Raw genomic sequence first — 26,827 nt, 5'->3', positions numbered from 1 at the left:
GTCTTTAACATATATTATGTTATTTACAATCCTTATCCGGGATCTGACATGCTCATAGTTTGCTTCTTTATCACGACATTTTTTCGGTTTTCTACATTGTTTTTATCTGATAATCTTAATTTTCTGGCTATTTTTTTGTTGTTAAATGATTTTTCAGCTTTTGACAATCATCAACTATAACAACTAAGAAAAAATGCTTTTATTCGCGATAAGTTTTCACTGTGACTAAAAGTATGTATAACTTATATATTCTTCAACAACATAACGAATGAATGGTGTTGCACCTTCTTCAAATATTGTGATATTTGTGATATCATTTTTATATATTTAGTATCAATATTATAAATATATAGCTATAAGGTTAATAAATTTTTAACAACTATTTCTCAATCACTGTGAGAAAAATGCTTGAAATCTCTTCAAATGGTTATATCTTTAAATTGTGTCCTCATTTAATTTGACGCAATTCAAGAAAGTCATCTTCATCGTCATTTTTTGGAAGCTTTGAAATAATGATTGCGTGCATCATGTCATGAAGATGATATAGTTTCAATCTCATTTGTTGTGTTTAGAACGTAATATTATATTATTCATTGAAACAAAATAAATTTTCTTCTATCGAGTTTATATTTTGTTTTATAATATTTTATATCTCGTGAAACGATATACAAACTTAATTATTGTATTTTAAAAATCTTGAGAAGAGATACGAATAATGTAATTAAGATATGCATATGAGATATCATTCAAATATATGTCAAAGTATTTGTCTTATTCAATATCTCATCTAATAATATAACCATTTAGATTTCATGGACGAGGAGTTTTCTATGCTACCATCATATATGTTATGAATTAGTGGTTAGACACTTTGATTAAAAAAAAAGACAAAAACAATCTCGTAGTCACATCGAAATATATCGAGATAATATTGGAGGAAATAAAGTGAAACTGACTTAATGTCTCAATAAAATGCACAAAATTGATCTATTATATTGTGTCAACAAAGTTTTAGAATTGTTCTCATACCATTATAAATAGAATGAGAATTATGCACAATTTGTTTTTTATGTATTTTTTTCTGAATTAAGAATTTTTTCTTTTTGAAAAACTATTTTATTGAGAAATATTGATATTTTATATGACATTCATATGTCGGACAACCATGAAGTAACAACATAATAATTATATAACACTTAATGTACACATACAATTCTTCAATTTCTTCTTCATTGTGCTTCGTTTAAATTTAAATCTGAATCATTCTTGATCTTAATATTTTGCTTTAAATATGATTTAATATATATGTATATGTTTCATGTTACTTAGTTGAACCTAATTTCAAATATCTATAAAAAAAATGTGCTTGAATTATATCATACAGAAATTAGGACATAGTATGTAGGACCGAGCGCTTGCCGCTTTACCAAAATCTATAGTTAGTAGTAATGGTGCAACTCAAATCTTTTAAACTGCACAGCAGCTCAAGCACCACGGTTCGGCCGCTCTACCAAGCAGTAACAATTATTGCACCCAACAATCTCCCTCTCAATAATTGCACTATTCGCAATCAATGGGAATCGAACCCGTGACCTTGGCTCTGATACCAATTGTAGGGCCGAGCGCTTGCCGCTGTACCAAAAGCTATAGCTAGTAGTAGTGGTGCAACTCAAATCTTTTAAACCGCACAGTAGCTCAAGCACCACGGTTCGACCGCTCTACCAAGCATGGACAATTATTGCACCCAACATAGTAATACACAACATTATTTTTTTATTTAACATGTCTATTTTTTTTCATTCATTATGTTTGTCTTAACTTTTTTGTTCAAAATTTGACGTATTTCGTAGACTATGTATGAAAAACAAAAAAATTATATAATTCACAGAAACCATTTATTATTCTCTTCGTAGAACAGAAGACCCAAAATACGTGGCTTTGATTGGTATACTCTCATACTTATTTTTATAAACAACAAGACACATCATATAATATCAGAAAAATCAATTACCACCAACAATACTAACCAAAACGAATAAAAAAATCAGAACACAAACAACCTCGATAAGGAAAAAATGATAACTCAAAGTTTAAAAATAATTTATTTAGTACAATAACAAAGAAATTGAAGTATATACGAGCAATAAAAAGCATAAATCACTCTCAATTAAATATTAACTCATATTATTCATAATTTGTATAAATTTTCCAATATTTTTTTCAAATAAAGAGAAGACGCCTTATTAATGTCATCGTTTTATAGATATTGATTCCACTTCTTTAAAAAAACACAAAGGAAAAATGGTGCCTTGAAATCATAAGAAAACCATTTAGAAAAGGAGCCGTAAAAATATAATACAAAGTCACACAATTTTTCTTAAATCATAGAAAAATATTATACTATTGACAAAATATATCTAGCAACAACAAAGCATGTGTTAACTTGTGATATAATTAAAACTTGGAATCATGCATAATCATTGAATTAGAACAAAATCGCATGCCAAAAATCTACTGGATATTATATATTTTAATAATTTATCCATATTTGTCGTTCATCAGAGGACTCTTAGACCTACCAAATTTTGTAGTTCACCTATTATTTTCATAATAAATAATATTACAAAAATAATATAAGCAAGAACATAAAAACTCAAATTAAAATGTCTTCTATCAATCTAAGTAAAAAAAAAATTGATTAGAGAATATAATAATGTCGTAAAAATATTAAATATTGATTTATGGACAGAAGTTTGGAAATACAATTGTCTCAATAAATAAAAAATATTATCTCTTGATATTCTGAGATATAACGTAAAAACGAAGAAATATTTCAATTTTTTTAATATTTTATAAGTCACTTCAAACTAAGTAATCTAAGCAAACAGAAAACATGCATTATGTGTTTAAAAATTAACAAAATATCTCAACAATAAAAAATTGAAAAATAACCATTTTTGTTGGATATTTGATTTTGTTTCTCTTTTCTTCGTGCAAACAACAAATCACATAAACAATCCAAAAACAATTACATGATCAATACAAATGACATATAACAATCAAACATGTTAACGCTATGGTAAAAAAAACTCCTCATTGCAAGAACACAAAATGATCAAATGGAGTATATTATTTAGTAATATTTATTTAGCAGCATTTATAAAAAAATTGACTAAATAACTTAAAAACAGTGTTTGAAATCACTTACATACAAACATTTCTCTCAATCACATATCTATATTGACACATAAAGAGTTTGAAAATATTTTTATTCTAAATGGGAGAAAGAAATTTTGTATGACATTAATATTTATTAATAATTTATTTTTATTCAGTCCGACTCATCTCCCTTTGTCTTCCTATTATTATTTGACGGCAATATATAAATTTAAATAATTAAAATTAAATTTAAAAGTAAATTAAAATAATAATTAGTTTGATTGTGTTAAATACACTATTAATGATCTTATTAAACTAAGATAAAAAATGACTTAAATAGCAACATTAACATGACAAATTGTAAAACAAAAAAAATAATATAATAGTAAGCTTACAAATGAAAGTCATATATTTAATAGATTAATTAATAGATATTATATTATTTGGTAATATGTATTTAGCATCATATATTGAAAATTGATTAAATAACTTAAATGTTTACAATGAAATCACTTACATACAAACATTTTCTCTCAATCACGTATTTTGTTGATACATAAGTAATCTATATATATCTACCTTCTAAATGGGAAAAAAATGTTTTATATGACCTTAATATTTATTAATAATTTAATTTTATTCAATCACACTCATCTCTATTTGTTTTCCCATTATTACATTAATGTTCGTAACATTAACAATTTATTTAAATTTATAATATTATGATAGTGATTTTCTGTGAATTTGATGTTAATGTAAATATTAAAGTAAATAATTAAATTTAAAAATAAAAACATATTAATGATTATTATTAAATGAATAGATGAAAAAAACAAAAAAAAAATAAATATGTAATTATGATAGTGATTTTATGTGAATTTGATGTCAATGTAAATATTAAAGTATTTAATTTTAAATTTAAAAATAAAAATATATTAATGATTATTATTAAAAGAATATATGAAAAAGAAAATATGTAGTAATTAATTTTAAATTTTAAAATAAAAATATATTAATGATTATTATAAAATGAATAGATGAAAAACAAACAAAAAAAAATAAACATGTATTTATGATAGTGATTTTATGTGAATTTGATGTCAATGTAAATATTAAAGTAATTAATTTTAAATTTAAAAATAAAAATGTATTAATGAAATGATTATTATTAAAAGAATATATGAAAAAGAAAACATGTATCAATTATTATTATTAAATGAAGGTAAGAATATTTAATTAAATTATTATTATTAAATGAAGGTAAGGATATTTATGTAAATTCACAATTCAATTGGTATATTTATATAGATATAGATATATATAGATATAAATATAGATTAAACATCGACATATAAATTTATAATTTCTTATTTTCTGTTTTGTTAAACATAATTTTATTTTTTTTGTATTATTTGTAAAAAAACTAAGATTATGAAAAATATAATTAATACATAAATTGTAAAAATAAGTTCGAAACCTCTGTTAGCATAATTTTTTGTATTATTTATTTTAATAAAAGAATGTATAACACTATTACTATTATTTGTAAGGTATTTTCACAAAATCAATTAATTTTATAAATAATATTATTACATATTGTTTCGAATCATTAGTTGTTGAATAAATACTTTGATATTATTTGTAGTCATGCCATGAAAGTGAGTGAAAGAGTAATAAATAATAATCAGTCAATGGATTAATAATTAACTAATTACATAAAAGGAAGAAAAAATATCATTAGAGTACAATTTTAATGAGGATAATAGAAGAAATTCACAATTCAATCCGTATATTTATATAGATATAGATATAGATTATAACATTATGATAGTGATTTTTTGTTAATTAGTATAAATTAACAATTTATTTAAATTTTAACATTAAGATAGTGATTTTTTGTGAATTTGATGTCACTGTAAATATTAAAGTAAATAATTTTAAAATTAACAATAAAAATATATTAATGATTATTGTTAAATGAGTAGATGAAAAAATAAATAACCATGTATTTATTTATAATAGTGATTTTCTTGAAAAGTGAGTGAAAGAGTAATAAATAATAATTAGTCAATGGATTAATAATAATAATTAACTAATTACATAAAAAGAAGATAAAGTGTCATTAGAATACAATTTTAATAGGGACAATAGAGGAAATTCACAATTCAATTGGTATATTTATATAGATATAGATTAAAGTGATGTGATTTTTTTAATCGATCCATTTGATTGAATTAATTACATAAACGTAATATTTCAAACTAAATAATTTATGGCTGGCATATCTTATATATAAGTTTTACTTGCTAAATATATTTTAAAATAATATCGCTGAGCACCATTTCTAGGAATAGATTACTCGTGCTTGGGAACAAAATTTGGAGAGAAATAGACGAATACAGTTACAAAGGGTGATATCACATGAATGGATCGTGTAGCTCTTCTTGGAATTTGGTGCACTGGCCAAACTTCCATGCCCCACTTGATGTTGGAACCGTCTTGTTTTATTTTACTTTTTTATATGATATACAGTACTATTTTATTCTTTAAAAAAGCTGATATTTGCAGTTAATATTCCATAGAATTGTGTGCAAAACTAGTTTCTCATGAATCCTGAATCTTTTTGGGGTCCGCTTGGTTTGTAAGATGTGATAATTGAATGATTATTAATCTGATTGATAAATGTTTGATATGAGAAGATAGTTAATTTAAGAGATATGTAACATCACGTGTGGTGTGAAATTTAGAAGGAAGATAAAATGATGATACGAATGGATAGACCAAAATACCCTTCATTTTTTTTATTAATTTATTTCCCATTGCTTTTTTGCGTTAAAAAATCTACGTCCTGTTCTTCTTACTGTGCACCACACGTCCTGTTCTTCTTACTGTGCACCACACGTGCCTTTTTGGTCATCCACTGTCGGTTTCGAAGGTCTTGAGCAGCGGTCAAGGGCACCGAATCGAGGAAGAAGCTTTGCCGAGAGAGTCGTAAAGTAGATTAAGATGCAAGTGGGGTATTTAGAAGCAGGGGTATTTGGGTGATTTCACTTCTTGGGTGTAGGTGGATAGTTTGAATCAGCCGAAGAAGCATGGATGTACACTCCTACAGAAACAGTGAATTTGTCAAAGGAGTGATCAGTCTAAAATGTAAAAATTGTACCAAACAGAGTATGAGTAATCAATCCCACGTTAATACTACCTACCAAACGGGCCCTTGATGTTTCACTTTAAACATTCACTGAATCTTACACAAACGAACCCACCTCGGCCTATCCTCTTCTTTACTTTACTTGGTTAATCAAGCAACTTTTTAACCATTTCTTCCATAAAGACGAAAATTGTTGGTCATTGACTAAAAAAGAGAAGAAAAAAATTATGGGTTTTGCGTACTTTGAAAAGGACATTTTCTAAATATATTTCCCTTGTATAAACTCAAATTTTTTGAAAGATGGTGTCACATGAATGGACAGCAAAACACCGTTGGCTAACAAGAAAATCGCTTAATCTTTATTACATTTGAGCACAGACTCAATCGCTCTACATTTGTTGGGATGCAAACTGGGAAAAAGAAGTATAATTCAGTCAATGTAATTTTGTTGTATTTACAGCAAATCTCTAAGAAGTCAAAGGTTACACCTCTAAGATGTAACTGCAACTTGTAAGCATTATTGACTGCGGCTCAATTTTTCTAGTTCTTTCTGGAAGTCGAGGGCAATAGCGAGCACTTCTTCACGAATCGAGCCTGCCAAAATAGTTAGCCATGTAAAGAAAACGGATGTGTTGTATCGATCAATACTCAGCACCAAAACTAGGCTCCTTGGCCACTAGCTTGCATCCATAATTGCCTTTGGGACCTAACGACGCACTGGGAGGCGATATTCAGAATTTTAGTAGCTCGCTGGTTGTTGGAGCCGTTTGTTCCTCTCGGGCTCTCACCTGTAAACTCTTTCAATCTTATTTGACAACTTGGTATCGGATATTGCAGACTTAGGATCCTACGTGGAAGTGCTTGAACGAGGGTTCACTGAAGTATATCCGACCATATTCATTCGAGTATGGCAACAACTCTTCAACCTCAATTCTAGAGCTGGAATAACTAAGGCTTTTCTTCATTCTGGCACGATTTATACACTCGACTTCTGCCGAAAATATACTGCACACTGGTCGATGATCTGAGAATCTAGACTCTCCACGGACGTATGATAGTTGTTGGAGGCCACGGCCATACCACAGTATACGATCACACCTTTTATCCAAGAAAAACATACCGTATTAAGGTTGTTTGGAAGATATTTATAAAAAAAAAAAGCAAAGCGAAAAACCCATCTTGCCATGGTCAATCACTTTATGCCATAGTACATCGTTTAGTTTTAGAATGGAAAATTAATTACCATGCAGGTGTTCTTTGTTTCTCTTTAGGACGCGTATTTTCCCCAGCATATCTATCCGAGTTGTTTGAGTATTTGTATGTGGGAGGGAAATATATTCTCCCCTCCTTCCAACCTGTAAATACACGCCCGTATCTCTGCTCCATCCGAAGCTGTTCAAAAAAGAAAAAGAAAGTAAAATGATGGCTCGGATTGAATAAAATCCGGCTAAAATAATTGAGTTCGCTTGCCTGGTCATTTTCTAACAAGGCCCTCCAGTTGTGCATCTCCACCAGGGCCTTTGCATATGGTTTTGAGAGGGAAATTCGGTAATTCAGGTCTCCGAGCCATATGATTCGACTTAAAGAAAACACAAACAGATTGAATCTTTAAACTTCTTAAACCAGAGACAACTTGTGGTCTAATTTTCCAAGTCGAGTTATTATGAAAATGAATCTTAGCAAAGTGATGGATCTTACTCGTGCTCGAGGATTGTCTGAGGAGAGTTCTCATCTCCCATATCATGAACTCTTGGAAACCTTGTTTTCCTCAAAATTTCCATGACATCGGAGTTTCTTCGCTGCTCGTCACCATCTTTCTCACCAGAGCTCAAATGGCTACAAACGAAGCAGAAGCTCGTTTGGTGCAAAGACATGCTAATCGAAATAGAACCCTGAAAAATATCATCTTATGAGATCACTCACATTAATCCCATAATCATAATGCTACAGTGGCATACCTTGTTCCCAAGATAACCCATCAGTCCTCTGCTAACACAAGACACCTTGAGATTCCGAACATCATCTCTTAAATCACTCTTTATCCATATCGTTAGAAAAATACCTACCATCTGCTTGCTTGCAATCAAACAGTACCTTGACTGCTCAGCTTGTCTGTCTCTATCCATAGAGATTGAACCGCTATATGAAACGGTTGAGTACTCTTCACTCTGCCCATTTTCCTCATCAGAGTAACAGTCCCGCTTAAGATTTGGATCATAATAGTCGCTTGGTCTATTTCCATAAATGACCCGATCACAAACACTGAATCGACGATCAAAGCTAGTATGTGGCTTTGAAATTTCATCATCGTGCATTCGCATGCTATGGCTCAATGATTGGAAAGATAGTCGATTTGAAAAAGAGTAAGCCTTTTCTCTATTTAACCCTGCAGAATTATCATCCAGTTCAACTACAGGACATGGAACTGGCGAAGGTGTTTGATGGCCACCAGTGCTTCCGGGATGACTCCTTAATGTTTTATGGATAAGTGCTAACCACTTCCTAGCAGGACCATTATCTTCTGAGCCTAAAACATTACCAGCATTTAAAGGGACGATTTCTTGAAACCTAAAAGTGATAAACTTCCGTCAATAATAAACTCAACATAAGTTAAATGGACAATATTGTTAGACAAAGAACTCACCCTAGAACATAGATATCAGCAGGAGATGACGTGTGTAGCCACTCTTCAAGATTTAGCCAACCAGGTGGCGATTTTCCTGCCACATTCCATGTGGCCACAAAGATCCTATACCAATATCATGATCGGGAACTTACCATTTCAAATATCGATCTTTAAAATGGGAAACTTAAAACCGATGTGCTAAAGAAAGGATAAAATAAGTAGATACCTGTAGTTTTGTATATCCATTATTTGGGAGGTATCAAGATCAATCTTACATCGCCGACCAGAATTTCGTTCATTCGATTTCTCTGTCAATCCAATAGGGAAAACAAAAATGGAATTAAGCCAATTGATTTCCATATATTAATTTGACATTAACTACTAGTACTGTTACCCTTCTTTAAAGAAAATAAACGAAAACAAAAGAAAGAAACTGTTGTACAAGTTTAACCTGTTTGGCTTTTACTGAGAGTGCATGCATCCCTCTCTGAGATACTGTTCCTCCATTCTTCATCAGAACCTAAAAAGCAAAAACTTTGTTACTGAGAATTAGAAAATTAATTATTGGGAATGTAACAAATCAGCGATCTTAACAGATCGATGGCGGCAGAGATCTCTGCAGTTAATATTTTTTCTGTTCTGTGCAAGACAAACAGTGATAGATGCAGACTGAGGGTTGAAAATAAATAAAATGGGAACCTTAATCGCATATAACTAACAAATTAATGTATCACAAGAAGATAAAAAAGCAAATCACCTCCATAAATGATGCCATCAGCATGAAAATTCTCGGCCTTGCTCCTGAAGTTGAACCATTTTTTGACCAGTGTTTTAGGCCATGAAACCTTCGCCACAGAATACCAGTGTCATAAATCTTAAAAACAAATACATAGAGCAGCAGATTCAAGAAATTCCCATTCGTTTCAAACAATCAAACCTTGCTTTTCTTTGAGTTCCCATCTCTCATTTTTCACCACCTCATACGCTACCACCTTCTGATTTTCTATGAACAAAGATCAAAACTTTGTTCTACCTTCATCACCGGCCAGTCAGAAATTCTCGGTTTCTTTCCAAGAACAAATTTTATGAAAAATAACAATCCAATTATAAAAGCTGATAAATTAAGAAAATGAAGGCATATCTTCCTTGATCGATGGAATCAAAGGAAACCCATCAAGTGGCATTTTGATTCGAGAAAAGGCAGTAGATGTTATTTTGCCTCTGTTTCAATTATTTGACGACAAGTACACAAATGAAATCAAGGGAACGGTTTTATAAATCAGATTCTAAATGTAGAAACAGGACAATGCAGAAAACAAAGACCAAGAAAGAATGTAGAGATATGGCGTTTAGTCGTATGGTAGAGGGTGATTTGTGGTTTGAGCACAGAGCAAAGTATCGAATTTTGAAGAGAATAAAGTGAAGACTGCAGGATTGAAGAAAAGGAACAAAATAAACACACAGGCACGCGCTTGGTGTGTGTATCTTGGGTGGCAAATCAAGGGGGCCTGGCTCAAAATAAGGGTGACATAGCAGTACAGCACCGTGAATTTTGCTAGCCACACGACAGGACCCCGCCAAGCTGCCCGCACTCTTTTTGTCCTTCGATTTCAGAGCAGTGCCGCTGCACGCACTCACCAATGGAAGTTGGGAAGGTCTTCAATATGATCAATAAATTCAGCATGCAGAAGCAGAGCTAATGTCAGTAAATGTTTTATATTTTCCAATTAATATTTTTGGTAGTGTCATCAGAGTTCGAATAAATCTGTTTTCTCAAGCATTGTGAATAGAAAAAAGATGTATTTTTCATCATAATGTTCTTGTGATCTATCTTTTGTCTTTTGGCTGAAAAATATTCGTTCCCGATTGTGAATCTTGAGAAATCTTTCAATAACTTTATCGGGTTTTGATAAATTGGAATATTTAGTGCATGGAATGGTATTTTGCATGCCGGAGATCTATATGTTAGAACACTATGAAAGCTCTGTTTCCAAGCAGATTACACCTTCTTTTAAGGTCCAAACACACGGATTTTTAAGATTGTTTTGTCCGACCATTTCCGGGTATTACCAATTAAATTCACCTTAATGTAGGATCTAATTTAGGCCGATTAGGGAATTTGTAGGCAGTGTTTAGCCACAATATATACACATACACCTGTCTCGAGGGATTTAAATAAACTTTCATTTGAGTGAATGTATATCATAAAGTTTAAAATAAAATACTTTTTTTTTGGGATTATATTCTCCATGATGTAAAATTTTAGTTGAATATTCTCATGTCCACATGCTACAAATGCCCAAACACATGATTTGCAATCAAGTCTCGGATTAGTTTAATAATTCCTAGGATTAAAGTAATGATGTTAGAGAGAATATATAAGCCTAAATTAGTTCCCTATTGACATAGTCTTTAGCAAGACCCAAAAGGCAAACAATATTTAGTGAAGCATCCTCTAGTAATAATAGACTCCTTTCTTGTCTCAATAATGGGGTGTCAAACAAGTCTAATCATGCTGCTTCCAAGCCAAATATAGCTCCATTTTTTTTTTTTACAAATATAATATTCAAATACAAAAAGAGAGTTGACAGTAGTTACTAGTAAAGCACTTACTGAATAATTATTTTTTTTTCAAATAAAAGTTAAAATTTATATTTTTGAAAATATTATATGTGAAATTGTAAAGAATTTCAATTATTTTTGTTGGTGCTTAGAATCCACGATAGAAAAAGTTCGTGGCATCCCATATTCTTGTTCATCCCATTTAATAAAATCGACGAAGTAATTAAATAAAGAAGTCTAAGCTGGATTGTTTGGTAGAGACGTGCCTTCCATTTTGGAAAGTCGTAATGAAACATTGCCACTTTTGGCTTTAATATCTGGAAAATTAATGAGATTGGGATTCGGATTCATTTTATTTTGTAGTGTGTGACAAGTCTATGAGTAAATCTAGTTTAAGCAAACATTCTAAAATTCTTGTAGGAGTCCTCTAATTCGACAAGTTGTCGCATGCAATGGCTTTGAATTAGGTAATGAATAATTAGTTTTCACAATTAATTTGAAGAGACCTCAATTTATTTATTATAAAATAAAACCACACAAAGTATGCAAATAGGTGTCCATCAATTAACTCATGGGGTCCCGAAAGTCAAGAGTCCTTGTATGCCATTAAATCAAGATATATAGTACCTTGAAATAACATCATGTGGGTTGGCCCCAACAATAACTCAAAAAAGCAAATTGCTAAACTAGTTAGTAATTGTATCAATAAGTATTTGAAATTATGTGATAATAATACTTATTCAAGACCAAAAAAAAAAAAAAAAAAGAAGAAGAAGAAGAAGAAGTGAGAACGAGTTTCAAATCAATGTCATGTCCGATACCAATAGCCTATATACCTTGTTTTTATGATGTTTGGAAAAATTATTGGGACGTGACACAGTCTCGTGAATTTTTATTTATAAGAAATGTCAACTATATTTATATCTACAATAAAAATTAATATTTTTGGTATAAAAAAATAATATTTTTTTATAGGTGGCCTAAATAGAAGATTTGTTTAATAAAATTGACTAATTAAAATGTCTCACACGTATTTTTGTGAACAAAAAATATTTAAAAACTAGGCCAATCAGTATTTAAATTGTATTTAATTTTTTAAAAAAGTGTGATACTCTCAAATCCATAGATTTTTTTTTGAAAAATAGGATTTTATCTAGTACACTCAATAGTACACTGAAAAAGCATGTGGCGTAAAAAATAGTTGCAATGTGCTTATACATGTGGGGCAAAAAATGGTCATGAATGTTATTGAACATTGTATGGTATATGCAAATTCTTTGACCGTGCGATAAACTGAATGAAGCATGGGCAGAATATGGACTGAAAACCATAGATATGATATTCGATGTAACAATTACATCGAAATTCCATGTATGAGTTTGAATTTATCTTATACGAGAATATATATCAGACTACAATCAAAATCTTCACAAATTGCTAAATGAGAAACAACCTTTTGCCCTTCACCATTCACGGTACATATTGTATGTCATTGACTGACTGGTAACAATCGCAATCAACTTTTTGCTACATAGAAAGGTGTTTATTTAGTTATTTATGATTGAAATAACCAAAAAGAAGAAGAAGATAATAATAGTAATAATAAAAATTGTCTGGGCTTTTATGTTCTGGTGTAGCCCACTAATATTTAATTGGACTTATCTAGTTAGTAGCCCACTAATTTTTATGTTCTGATGTAGCCCACAAACATTCCCATCTAAAAAATTCTAAAAATTTCCAGACTGAAGACAAATTACAAGCCTTTTGAAGCAAGAAGGAAGCTTTGTGATAGCTATGACTTATTCCTGGTAAACAAAAGGGTTGTTCACTTGCTGCCCAAATTGATAGGTAAGGAGTTTTTCAAGAAAAAGAAGCTGCCTTTGGGGGTGGATTTGAGTAAGAAAAACTTGAAGTTTCAAGTGGAGAGGGCTTTGGGAAGTGCGTTACTGTACATGAGGACCGGGACATGTTGTGTGGTGAAGGTCGGAAAAGTGTCGATGGAAAAGGATGAAGTTGCGGTCAATGGGCCGGATGCGATTGTGGGGGATATTGAGAAGGTGCCAAAGAAGTGGAATGGTGTGAGGAGTCTGCACCTGAAGTTGTATGACTCTCTGGCGCTGCCGATTTATCAAGCTTTGCCAGACGTGAGGTTGAAAATAGAGGGTGCGAAAAGTGAGAAGGGAGCCGAGCTAGTGAAGAAATGCTTGAAAAGTTCCTCCTCATCACGAGGCACATTTGGACCTGAAGATAATTCTTTTCCACATAAAACACAATGACATATACAAAAGTACATGATAGAAAATGCATTGACGACAATAACGGCAAAGATAACGAATCAAACCGTTCGCGAGCTATTCGGAGCTCCACTACAAAAAAATAGTTGTTTTAGAACCGATTATTTAGAAGCGGTTAAGTAACCGCCTCGAATACGTAACGTGTTCGAGGCGGTCTATCATTATCCGATTCAATAGAGGTTCTGCAGAAGCGGTTGTAGTTGACCGCTTCCATTTAGTGCATTCCGAAGCGGTTGTTGGATGCGGTTTCGTAACCGCAGCAACAGAGGAAGGGTTTAGAAGCGGTTTTCTATTATCCGCTTTAATAGAAATTCATTTGAAGCGGGTTCACCAGACCGTTTCTATTTAGTGCATTCAGAATCGGTTATATGCAATCGGTTTACTAACCGCACCTAACGAGTATTTTACAAGATTATCGTATTTGGAATTTTGAAGCGGTTGAAACCGCTCCTAAAACTAATACATAAGCTGAAATGCTAATTTAAACAAAACGTAAGCAGAATTTTATTTTAAACAAAACGTAATCGAGTTTTATTTTGAAGCGGTCGAGAAGCGATCGAATCATTTTAAGAAACGCAAGCAAAATTGCATGCTAATTTAAACATTTACCTCACATATTTCATTGATTCGATCGGCGGCCACCAAGTCCACATTGGAATTGTGCTTGTCATTTTTAGGTAATTTCTCTACTTATTTAGAAAAATTAATCAATTTTTTTTCTTGAAATCCTGATTTTTTAGATTATATTATGTTTTATTGGTAGATTAATCAAGAGTGGGGTTGATAGATATATTGTCAGTTTTGGCAAATATTTTACTTTTTGATGTTTTAGATTATTAAATTTTTTATATAAATGATTTTTGAATACATTCAAATCAAGTTTAAACATCTGTATCTAATATGTTTGTTGAAATGACTAAAAGAAAATGTGTTTGAAATTTTATTTCCTCACATACCTATATGTTGAACTATTTTAATGTTTTAAGATTGTACAATAGTGAAATTGATTATGTTTGAGTTATATTATAGGTTCAAACAATGAAGGCATGGATGGATTATCCTCGTGGCAGTCTTGAGTATCAGGTGGGAATCCGAAATTTTTTACGTTATGCATTTGCTAACACGAGTGATGAAGTAACGAAACCGTGTCCTTGTCGTAAATGCATCAACTCATTGAATCATGATCGTGAGACAGTATATGAACATTTGATGATAAACGGCATTTTACAAGATTATCGTATTTGGAATTTTCATGGTGAAAAGTTGATTGTGCAATCTCATGATAACATGAGAGATGAGATTCATGCCTCAGGAGAAGTTTATGATATAGTTAACCATGAATCAATGGGACAAGAAACATTACATGATGTATTTGGGATGTCTGAAGGATCACCCATGAGGAATGAAAATTACACTACTGCATCGACAAGTCGTACACCGATGCAGTCTAATGTGGAAGAATTCTATAAATTGGTAGAAGAAGGGAAACAACCGTTATATGCTGGATGCACTGATTTTTCTAAACTGACATTTCTTGTTGAGTTATTTCAGTTGAAAGTGAGTGGAAAATGGAGTGATAAGTCCTTTACAGCATTATTGGATTTTCTTCGACGAGTACTGCCACCTGAAGCACAAGTACCAAATTCATTTTATGAAGCGAAGAAATTAATTTCTAATTTGGGACTTCACTACGAAAAAATACATGCTTGTCCGAATGATTGCATGATTTATTGGGGCAATGATGCTAATGAACAATCTTGCAGAGTATGTAACCTTTCAAGGTGGAAAAACATGCACAAACAACCGAAGAAGTCACGCAAACTCGGAAAGAAAAATCTACAGGTGAAAACTCCAGCCAAGGTTTTTTGGTATTTTCCATTGAAACCAAGATTACAACGATTATTCATGTCATCTAAGACATCTGAAAATATGCAATGGCATTCTAAGAAACGGGTTTCAGATGGAATTTTAAGGCATCCGGCTGATTCGCCAGCGTGGAAGACATTTGATGAGCGGCACGTTGATTTTGGTGCAGATCCTAGAAACGTTCGTTTGGGACTCGCCAGCGATGGGTTTAATCCATTTAAAAATCAAAGTACGTCACACAGTACATGGCCTGTTGTTCTAATGCCTTACAATTTGCCACCTTGGGAATCAATGAAACCTCATTCAATTATTCTATCCACCTTAATTCCAGGACCCAAAGCACCTGGAAATGATATTGATGTATATTTACGTCCCTTGTTTGCTGAATTGAAAGACTTATGGGAAAATGGGATTAACACTTATGATGCTTCCAACAAAGAAATGTTTCAAATGCGGGCTGCATTGCTTTGGACAATTAGTGACTTTCCAGGTTTGGGATGTTTATCTGGTTGGAACACATATGCCAAGAATGCTTGTCCAACATGTGCTGATAAGACAGATGCGGTATACTTGAATAATGGAAGGAAATGGTCATTTAGAGGGCATCGCCGCTTCTTACCGGCAGATGCAAAAATCCGAACTATGACGAGTTATGGCAAGCCAGAGCAACGTGAGTTAGATTTGAAACCATTGTCAGGATCTGATGTTATAGGAATGACCCAAAATCGGAATGTGGTATTTGGTAAGAGTAACATATCGAAACCATCTGTGCGAGCAAAAACAGGTTCCACTGAACAAATGTGGAGGAAACAAAGCATTTTTTTCACTTTGCCTTATTGGGAGTTTAATTTGATAAGACATAATTTAGATCCAATGCATATTGAGAAAAATGTTTGTGATAATATCCTTGGAACACTTTTAGATGATTCTAGCAAGAGTAAAGATAACGCTGCCGCACGCAGAGATTTGAAAATATTGGGTATTATGAAACAATTATGGCCACAACCACAACCAGATGGCACAGAATATTTACCCCCTGCATGTTATTGTATGAGCAAAGCTGAAAAAAAGTTGTTTTGTTCAGTGTTGAAAGATATTCGTGTCCCTGATGGTATGTCATCCGATATTTCAAAATGTGTTGATGTTGGACGTTGTAAGATTATGGGTCTAAAAAGCCATGATTGTCATGTCATAATGGAACAATTTCTTCCAATAGCTCTTCGTCGTGTGTTATCAAAAAAGGTAACTGCACCATTAATTGTTTTGTGTGAGTATTTCAGAGCAGTGTGTGCAAAGTCCTTACGAGAAGATGAGTTAAAAAAGGCTGAAGAAGGGATTGTATTGGTTTTATGTCAGTTAGAAAGAATTTTTCCACCATCATTTTTCACAATAATGGTGCATTTGGTGGTACATTTGGCATATGAAGCAAGAGTAGCTGGGCCTGTGCCTTATCGGTGGATGTATCCAATAGAAAGATATCTTGGAAAACTAAAAAATTTTGTTAGAAACAAAGCACGACCCGAGGCCAATATTGCAGAGGCATACTTAGCAGATGAATGCGTTGTGTTTTGTTCTCGTTATTTAGAGTGTACGAACTCGTTTGGCAATAAAGACGCAAGACACCAGGAGACCCCCGATAATGAGTATCCTTTACTACCATTGTTTCCACAAATAGGACGAGCTACAAAAAAGCGTCAAATAGTTACTTTGGACAGCAAAACTCTGAGCCAAGCTCACAGATATATCCTTTCTAATTGCACAGCTCTACAATCATATCGTGAGTAAGTATTATTTTGGAAATGTAATTTAAATTTTATTGTTTTGTCAATACTACTATTTTCTAATCATCAATGTTGTGGTGGAATAGAGAATTAAGAGACGAATTGAAGAGAAAGCATAGATATGGTCATCGTCCAACTAACTTTCAGTTGGATGATATGGTTCGAATGCAATTTCCAGAATGGTTTGCTAAAAGAGTAAGTAAGATATCGATTGATTTATTGGTAAATAGAGTGATTATTATTTTGAAAATATTAATATCAAAATTGTGTTTGTGTATGTATTATAGGTTGATCGGGCAAATGAACGAATTGATGACTTCACTCTAAGGGCACTTGCACGTGGTCCAAATCCTGTAGCATTTAGTTATCATGGTTTCAATGTGAATGGTTTTGCATTTCGCACAGTAGAATCCGAAAGAAACAAAAAAACGCAGAATAGTGGAGTCATGGTGCCGTCGATGCATGATAATGACGATAACGAGTCAACCTATTATGGACGGTTAACTGATGTTATCTCACTTGATTACAGTGGTCATGGACGAATAGTTTTGTTCCGATGCGATTGGGTTAATACTACTGTTGGAATGAAAATTGATCCTTTAGGATTTACGATGGTGAATTTTTCGCGTTTGATACATACAGGAGAACGAGAAGAGCATGAACCTTTTATTTTGGCTTCGCAAGCTCAAATGATTTATTATGTTCGTGATCCAAAAGAAGAAGATTGGCATTCTGTTATTCGCTACACACCAAGAGACACATACAACATGGGCAATGAAGATGATATTGATACAATTCAATTCATTCCTAACAATTTTTCAGATGTCGAATTTTTGTTGGATGACGTAAACACTATAGACATTGAGTTAACAAGAAATGATGTAGATGGCTCAACCGTTGATGGCATGCCTATTGTGATCCATGAATCTGATGAAGAATAAGGGGAGGTTAGTTTACATGTCTTCTGGTAAATTGGCCTCTGTTTTAATTATTATTAATATTCTTTAATTATAACTCCATGACCTTATATGTTTGAGTTTCAGATAAGCTTGATTCCAGATAAAGAGACAACTTAACGCCAGGGGTTATGCTTTTATTCAGTATATATTTTTTATTATCAATAAGGAATGTGATTATTCAACCACTTAAGGCTTCAGTATTTTTTTTCTTTAATAATTTGGTTTGTTTCCCTTTATTTTGTGATCACTTCGTTCTAGTTGTTTTGTTTTATCTTTCAAGTCTCTAAATTGAACTGCATATTCGTATTTGCTACATAAATACTGTATTCATGACAGGACCACATTTCTCTTTTTGGAATATTGAAATTGTTTTTATCCCCTGTAAAATTGTTCCAAATTTGTAGTGGACAGTTGATTAATGATGTGCATCCATTTTTATCTTTTGATTTTTTTTTCTCGTTTCATGGTTAATTAATGTTAAATTAAATGTATATTCAAATTAATTGTACAAATTTTAAATAAATAAATGTTGGGATCATGTACATAAAATATGCTTTTATATTATCAATCGACGAGGCATACCATAAGTTTTCAATTACTTACTTCTCCAAATCGCATTAGTTGTTTATTATATATATAATTTTTCTTATATATTATCAATCCTCGAGGGCATATACAACAAGCTTTCTATTATTCACTTGTTCAAACAATATTTGTTGTTTTTTATATTTAGTTTGTTAAAAATAATTACCACTAATTAATAATGTAGTAGACTTAATTTTAAATTACAAAAGAGAAATGTACGAGAAAATCCTATTGTGTAGGAATACATTCTATCAATTTTTGTATGAAAAATTAGTGAACTATTATTAATAATTTTTAAAAAAATCTGAAATTTACATATATTTTCTTGAAATAAGATAGTTTTATATTATAAATTAATTAACTTATCCTAGAACTTCTCTCTCCCTAAGCAATTGACACGTGCTAATTTTTTTGTCATGATCAATCAAATTTGAATTTATGAAAATAAATATTAATTATTAATAAAGAACAAGAGAATATCCAATATGATGTAAATAAGCATTTACATCATTGATAGGAGTTATTGTTTTAATCTACTTGTCTTAATTAAAAAGAAAATTAGGAGGCTTAATTAAAAAGAAAACAAAGCGTACAAACCGATAGATTGTTTCAGAATCCCGCTATTTTTTTCACTCCCGCCCTCACAATCGATTTTCCCCATCTTGTGACCCGACGATCGATTTTTTCCCATCTAGTGTAGAAGAAAATCTATGCCCTATACCGAGTTGCAATCGTTTAGAAAATCTTGTTCTGGAGGTAAATTCTCTTCCCTTGCCGTAAAATTTATTTTATTCTGCTAAGGATTTTGATGGTGGTTATTTTAATATTGTTTTTGTTCTTTGTTTTCATTATTTAATGGAAACGTTCTTGTTTCCGAGTGTGTAAAGTTTTCAATCGCTTCTGAATTTCTGAGGGTGTAAAGTTTCCAGTAGCTTCTGAATTTCCCTTGTGTTTTCTTGGTCTTTCTTAGGCTTCCTACCTCCAATAGTAGCATCCTTCCACTATGTAGTCGTAAGAAAGTTATAGTTGAATCATTCTTTTACTAAGTGTCTTTTGGTTTAGTTGTTATTATTTTTGTTCAAGGAATAACCTTTTCAGTCTGAGGTTATCATATTGATTCCTTTTTAATATTCGTAGCTATAAAAAATATGATGAAGTACAACTGGAGTATGTGTGCACAACAACTTAGAAAGTGCTGTAGAAGATGAGTTTTGGTCAAAACAGCTGAAGACTAATTTGGGGACATTCTTATACCCTATTTGGGTTTTGATTCTAATCTCTTCCCAATTTTACATTCTTGTTTGCCATAAATCTCACCTGACGTGCAATTTTACTTTGCCTTGGACATGGCATATATTTAACGTTTTTCATAAGCGACAATATGTTGGTTAAGGGTATTAGTTCATGTTGTAACAAGTCATCTCTGCAAAACTTAGATGTATTACTTCTGTTAATAAAGTCAATAATGATGTTGGTTCTATAAGCCTGTTCAGCTTTCTGAAGAATCAAGAAAAGTTAACCTTCTAACTTTCGTTTCAGGTACATGATGAACTAGTCCTGGAATCCGATTCTTCAGTTGTTAAGGAAGCTGGGCTGTTATTTCAAACATGCATGGAAAGGGCTGTGTCGCTTCTTGGTATGGTTAACATGTATTTATGGTAATTTGTCGTTGGAAATCATACATACCATGACAATCCCGAGATTCTTCTTACACTGTCCTTCTTGGTCGATACTTCCTTTGTTGTCGCTTTTCATCTATTTTTCCCAGCAACTAGGTTCAACTTCTGTGCATTGGTTTTGGAAATATGAACTTGAACTAGTATTTACACTGTTGCTTCATTTTTTACTAGTTATTGAGTTCTCATTCTCAAGTCATAGGTTCACATGTGGTGTACTGATTTTAGCTAATATTAAAGGTGTGTGTTTACGATGGTTAAATAAATTGTTTCTGCAGTTCCTTAGCCGGTTAAATTGAAAGTCGGGAGAACTTGGGGGTCTTTGGAGCCATTCATGCCTAATCCTTAGATATGAAGTAAACCGCAATTACAATTTCGGCAGGAAACATATACTGTGGCCCATGCGTCAAACTGGTTCTTTTAGTATACTGTGGCCCATGCGTCAAAATTGAATTGAGAATCAAAGGTAGACCATATACTATTTTTGTTTTTCATTGCAACTGGTTCTTTTAGTATTCATTGTAAACTCATACTATGCAAATTATGGTCTTCTTTATATTTTAACCATCTTCTTGACTGTTGTAATTTTATATTATTATTATTCTCAAGTACATATGAAAAATGACAAACAAAAGACTTCAGAAGTTGATTAAGAATATCAGAAAGCGATCTAGGGGACAAGAATCAAATAACAGGTGTGACGATGAAGTTGGATCACAAGACATAACATCACATTCACCACCGGAGACCCAAAACAATGCACTGGAATCACAACAAGATGACGAGGAGTTCCATGAGGAAGGTTGGAAATATATTTTTACTACATATGATTAATTTAAAGCACCAAATAACAATCATAATTTGCAAATATATATATATATATCTATATATATATATATATATTTATCAGGCGAAAATGAAGTGTTGCCTTCACAGAGGCCGCCGAATAGACGTGGGAGAACTGTAATGAAGGATGTTCATGCATTGCATCATGATGATTTGTTACATGTAACGTTTAATGAAAGAGGCCAACCTTATGGAGATTTACAATCGGTACTGGCAAATTATGTGGGGACAATAGCTCGGAATGGAGTTTTGTTGCCCCTTGATTATTTAGACTGGAGAAAAGTTCCAAAGCATCGGTTGGAGGAGGCATGGAAACTTGTTATTGTAAGTTGAGAACTACTTAATATCACACATGAGCTTCAAACATTAACATATTTATGTTTATGTTTATAGGCACGATTCATAATCTCCGATCAACATCAAGATTTTGTGATGCAAATGATGGGGGTTGCATGGAGGCGATGGAGGACCGAAGTTAAAGCTACATCTTATGACTCCAATATCCCATTAGAGGAGCTTGTGTCCATTCGCCCTATTCCTCATGGGTTGGCTACAGAAGTTTGGGAAAGATTATGTGTGTACTGGAAGGCTACTGAGGTAATCATGAATATTTATTATTAAATATATGTGTATATATTTTTATGGATATTCATATTAAAACATAATTTTTTTTTTCAGAAAAGTTCTAAAATAAATCGAGAAAATGGAAAAAATAAAAAAGGAACTCATGCACAGGGACGAACGAGCATCCCTTCTCTGGAAGACAAATTTGTAAGCATTAACCTATATTTTTCTTTGCAAAAAGTCTCATATTACCTATTTGTTATTTGAACTTTGATGTTATAGATAACTAGTGTTATATGCTTTTATGGTGTTGTAAATATAGATTAATAATTATATATGATGTAGTTAAAATTTAAAGATATGTTGTTAATGATCGATTCTAGTTTTTCTTATCATTTATTTTGTTGTTTGTGAATGTGTGAATTAAGAGTATAAGTTTTGTTGTTTGTAAAATTTCAGCAGTCATATTTTTTGTATATATGATATTGTTTTTCTATTAGTTGAAAGAGAATGGTAGGAAGCCGACTCGCATCGAAATAATGCATTTGAGTCGGAGTAGTAAAAAGAAAGGAGGTGCTCCAGTTGATGCTGAAGCCATACGCTATGAGGTGCTAATTAGTTACAATTTTATATAATGAGTTTTGAATAAATTTTTCGTTTACTTGACGTTTTGTTTGTTAGAATTTGTTGGATGAGGCTGTTCAAACTCGCTTACAAGACATGGCTGAGGGGACACAAGCAATAGAAGTGCATGAGGATGCATTTCGGTTATATTTTCTTTAAAGTTTCATATTATTTTTGTTAATGTTATTACAAAATATGTGTACTAATTATAAGTTTTATGCAGTGATGTATTTGGAACCGAGCATTCTGGCCGAGTTCGATGTCTGGGAGCAGGAGCACTGCCTAGCCAAGTCTTCCCTGAACAATGCAGGCGAAGCTCATTCTACAATAGGCAAAACTATCATTCTACTTTGGAGATGACAAATAAATTCAAAGAAATGCAAGAACAAATGAAGAAAGATATGGAGATGCGTGAATCGCAGTTGCGAGCAGAAATGGAGGCGCAAAAAGCACAACTACAGACAGAAATGGAGAAAATGAGACAAATGCAAGATCAATTCGAAAGTTGTACACGGGTTATGCAGAGTATGATACATGGAGGGTCTAGTGGGCATGAATTGTTACCAACACAGGTATTTACATGTTATAAAATATCAAATGAAAAAATTGGTTGCTTGATGATAATTTCGATTTATTTTTACAGATGGCAGCTGTAATGACAAACATCATTCAGAAACACATTTATGCCACATCCAATGAAAGAGAAAATGATAGCAGAACTCCTCCAGAAAGTTCATCTGGTGATTAGATATTTAAGAAAAAACATACTTTAGTTTTAGCTTTCGTTTGCAATCATCAGTATTTTTTTTTTTTTTTTAGAATTTCATGTTTCTGCAAACTTAGATATTTATTTGTGGATTTTGTTTGGTTTCCCAGTAAATGACAAATGTTTTTGTTGATTTCGAGTTATTTATTTTATATGTATCATGTTTTTTTTTCATTTTCTTGTGTAGAAGGAAATAAATATAATAATTTGGAATTTTTTTTAAATACTTATGAATTGGTTTGCAACCGCTCTTACAAATAAAAATGTATTGCATTTACAAGCGTTACTTAACCGCTCCTATATCGCCTCGAGAGCAAAGTAACCAGAGCGGGTCTTTTCATTCTGATCCCAACCGCTGCAAAAAACAATACGCAACACAAGTGGTGAAAAACCGCTTGTGTTGCTACTTGTAGAAGCGTTTATATACCGCTTCAACATAAATGGACCACAAACGGTTACAAACCGCTTCAAACTAAATGGACCACAAACGGTTACTAGCCACTTGTGTTGCCACTTTTTAGAGCGGTGTTGTACCGCTTCACACGAACTTCAGCACCAGCGGTTATACATCACCGCTTGTGTTTCCTCTTACAGGAGTGGTTCTAAACCGCTGCAATAACAGTCTTTAGGACCGGTTTCTATTGCTTCACCACCGGCTGTGGTTACGGTGCAATAGACGCTAAGAGCGGACGAAATGGAGTCGGTACATAAACCGCTTCGAATAAAATCGAAGCGGTGATAAACCACTTCAGATAGTCCTATAAACCGGTTCTACAACACATGTTTTTTTGTAGTGCTCGGCTCGATAAAAAGTTTGTTTGAGTTCGTTTATTAATCATATCAAACCAAGCTCAAGCTCGATTTTGAGCTCGACAACTTAATCAAACCAAACTCAAGCCTATGCGTATTCGGCTCGTGAGCTCGCAAACATGTTCGTTAATAGGCTCGCGAGCTCGAACTCGGCTCGTATATGTGGCTCGTAAGCTCGAGCTTGACTCATTTGTTGAGTTGACAAATAAAAATATTAGTAATAATAAAAGTTAAACTTTTATGTCTACTATAAAATTAGTTCATAGATATATTTAATTTTAACAAGCTCGAATCAAGCTCAAATTCGAGCTCAATTGTATGTTTTACGAGCTCGAAAAAGAGCCGAGCTCAAGTCAGGCTTGTTAAATATGATAAACGAGCTATTAATAAACCAAGCTCGAGCCCGGCTTGATTAACATGATAAACGAGCTTTTAACGAGTCGAACTCGAGCTTTTCACAAGCTTAGTAATTTCAAGACAAGTCGAATTCTAGCCTGATGATAAAAGCTCGAGCTTGAGCTCGAGCTCTATCAATCTTAAACGAGCCAATCTCAAGCCAGATTATAAAAGCTCGAATCAAGCTCGAGCTCGAGCTTGAGCTTGAATTAATCTTAAACGAGCCAAGCTCAAGCCTGATACTGTTCGGCTTGGTTTGAATCGTTTACATCCCTAACTGACACCGAGTTCTAAATGGGACGAGGCGATCAAGCTATATTGACTTTTTAAGCAATTATCTAGTATCTAATTTGAAGGGGAACACCGGAATAGAGAAACATGAATGTATAATGTGTAAAAGAACCACTCGCAGATTAAAGTTCAAATAAAGCTCAAATATATTGATGAAAGATAAATTCTGAAACACATCATGCATCCCAAAAAGTTCGAAGTCAAATAAGATTCATACAATCAATCATTTACGAGCTAAGGTGAGCTGACATTTTTGGACTGAAGTCACATTTGTTCAAATGAATCGTATACCAAGGTTTAAACTCATTGTTCATTGGGCTCACTTTGTTGTTCAAGGCTCCAGACTTTCATTCAATCAATTAGAACAATTCGATTAATATAATGTGAAATACATAATATCATGCAATATATATGAATAAATTGGTAGTTTATGAAGCTTTAATGTAAATTCTAGGCTGAATACCATAAGAACATAACCGAAGAAAAACCGACAACGAACTCATTGTAGGAGACTTACCTCGATAGCTTATTTTTTCGTCTTGGTTTCAATCCAAACAAAGATAATTTTCTATAAATATAATTTGAGTTATTTTACATTGATTAGAACTGGTAGTGTGGTAAAAAAAAGTTTAAATTCATTTTTGAACAAAACTCACACCGGATAATTTTGAATAAATTTTTAAAAATTTATAGTAATTAAATTACATGCCCAAAAATTACTAAACTTTCTGAAAATGTCTAAAAATAGTGCAGCAATTCGGCCTTCAGAAACCGCCGAATTGGAGCTACGTATGTGGCTGCTCCGATGGTCATGCGCCAATGAAATTTTTACAGTGGTTTCGTCTCATCGAGATCTACAACTTTTGTATTGATATTGTTTTTAAATTCATGATGGATTTTACCCAGATTTTGAAAAATAAATATTATTATTTGGCTTATTTCGGTCATTCAAAATAGTTTTCTGCTGACTATGAGGATGATCGACCGACACATTTGTAAGATAGGAAACATTTTGAACAAATTTTATGTTAAAATCACACTGCAAATAGTTCAAGAAGAAGAGAAATATAAGCTAAAAGCAGCTGATTTAAAAATCAACTTTTAGATTTTTTCGGATACTGTTTTTAGTAAATCTTGATTATCTATGCAAAATAGATTAATGATTTTGATACAACTCCTATACAGTTAATTTCTGGATGAAACAAGAGTTTCGTTTAAATTTTCTGAATTTTTGGAAATGATATACTATTTTTCCATCATTTTTTCCTATTTTGTTATTTTTTTCTTGCTCTCGTTCCTCTCTCCATTTTCCCTCTAAAACTTCCGAATTACAGTTTATTTTATGACAAAAACCTGATGCCTATTTATAGGCAAGAATGTAGAAGAATTAGTCACATATTCTTGACGCTTGTTGTGACTTTGAAATACAAGTGTCAAGTTTGTAAATTTTAATTTTTTTTCTTTTGTTAAGTAAATATATTTAGAAGCATTTTTATTTATTTTATTTCAACTCTTTTAGACATTACGTAGTTCAAGAAAAAGTATTTATATATGTCAAAAATTTTGCCAGACTAAATGGTTTTATTTATTTATTTATTGTTATTTTATTATTATTATTATTATTCAAATCCATTAATTAAAATTTGACTAAACAACTCAAAATTTTTGGGTATAGATTAAAAGAATCTCATACACATTTCCATCTTTAAAACCCCAAAACGACAACATTACTTCATTTTCATTTTTAAAAGCTTACTCACAATTACTAATAGTTATTACTTTTTGTTCAATCCCGTTGGATTTTGTAACGACTGGGTTTTTTTTTCCATTTGTTAATGGAAATTGAGTTTTTGTGTCATGCGAATGTATGA

At 32.3% G+C, this 26,827-nt stretch overlaps 3 protein-coding genes and 1 pseudogene across 3 annotated transcripts; 3 read left to right on the top strand and 1 right to left on the bottom strand.

Annotated features, from left to right (window-relative positions):
• Positions 1-6,615: 6,615 nt before the first annotated feature.
• Positions 6,616-10,675, bottom strand: LOC140830401 (type I inositol polyphosphate 5-phosphatase 4-like). The gene is made up of 10 exons (XM_073193671.1): positions 9,874-10,675; positions 9,694-9,781; positions 9,388-9,456; positions 9,163-9,244; positions 8,955-9,059; positions 8,269-8,878; positions 8,009-8,202; positions 7,781-7,889; positions 7,554-7,702; positions 6,616-7,408 (listed from the first exon to the last, which is right to left on the bottom strand). The coding sequence occupies exons 1-10, from the start codon at positions 9,901-9,903 to the stop codon at positions 7,150-7,152; spliced, it is 1,695 nt and encodes a 564-aa protein (XP_073049772.1). The 5' UTR covers positions 9,904-10,675; the 3' UTR covers positions 6,616-7,149.
• A 2,055-nt stretch (positions 10,676-12,730) lies between these two features.
• Positions 12,731-25,155, top strand: LOC140829576 (uncharacterized; annotated as a pseudogene).
• On the top strand, positions 14,072-18,769 carry LOC140830400 (uncharacterized). The gene is made up of 4 exons (XM_073193670.1): positions 14,072-17,439; positions 17,526-17,634; positions 17,727-18,386; positions 18,483-18,769. Exons 1-3 carry the CDS (start codon positions 14,831-14,833, stop codon positions 18,378-18,380), a joined length of 3,372 nt encoding a protein of 1,123 aa, XP_073049771.1. The 5' UTR covers positions 14,072-14,830; the 3' UTR covers positions 18,381-18,386; positions 18,483-18,769.
• LOC140829640 (uncharacterized) lies at positions 19,596-23,586 on the top strand. Its single transcript, XM_073192947.1, has 9 exons — positions 19,596-19,739; positions 21,302-21,461; positions 21,570-21,829; positions 21,899-22,102; positions 22,184-22,276; positions 22,570-22,677; positions 22,751-22,836; positions 22,917-23,265; positions 23,337-23,586. Exons 3-9 carry the CDS (start codon positions 21,626-21,628, stop codon positions 23,439-23,441), a joined length of 1,149 nt encoding a protein of 382 aa, XP_073049048.1. The 5' UTR covers positions 19,596-19,739; positions 21,302-21,461; positions 21,570-21,625; the 3' UTR covers positions 23,442-23,586.
• Positions 25,156-26,827: the final 1,672 nt, after the last annotated feature.

The sequence above is a fragment of the Primulina eburnea genome, chromosome 4 (genome assembly GCF_022965805.1).
Source record: "Primulina eburnea isolate SZY01 chromosome 4, ASM2296580v1, whole genome shotgun sequence".
Taxonomy (NCBI): domain Eukaryota; kingdom Viridiplantae; phylum Streptophyta; class Magnoliopsida; order Lamiales; family Gesneriaceae; genus Primulina; species Primulina eburnea.
The sequence above is the reverse complement of the archived record's forward strand: the minus strand, read 5'-3'. Positions and strand labels throughout refer to the sequence as shown.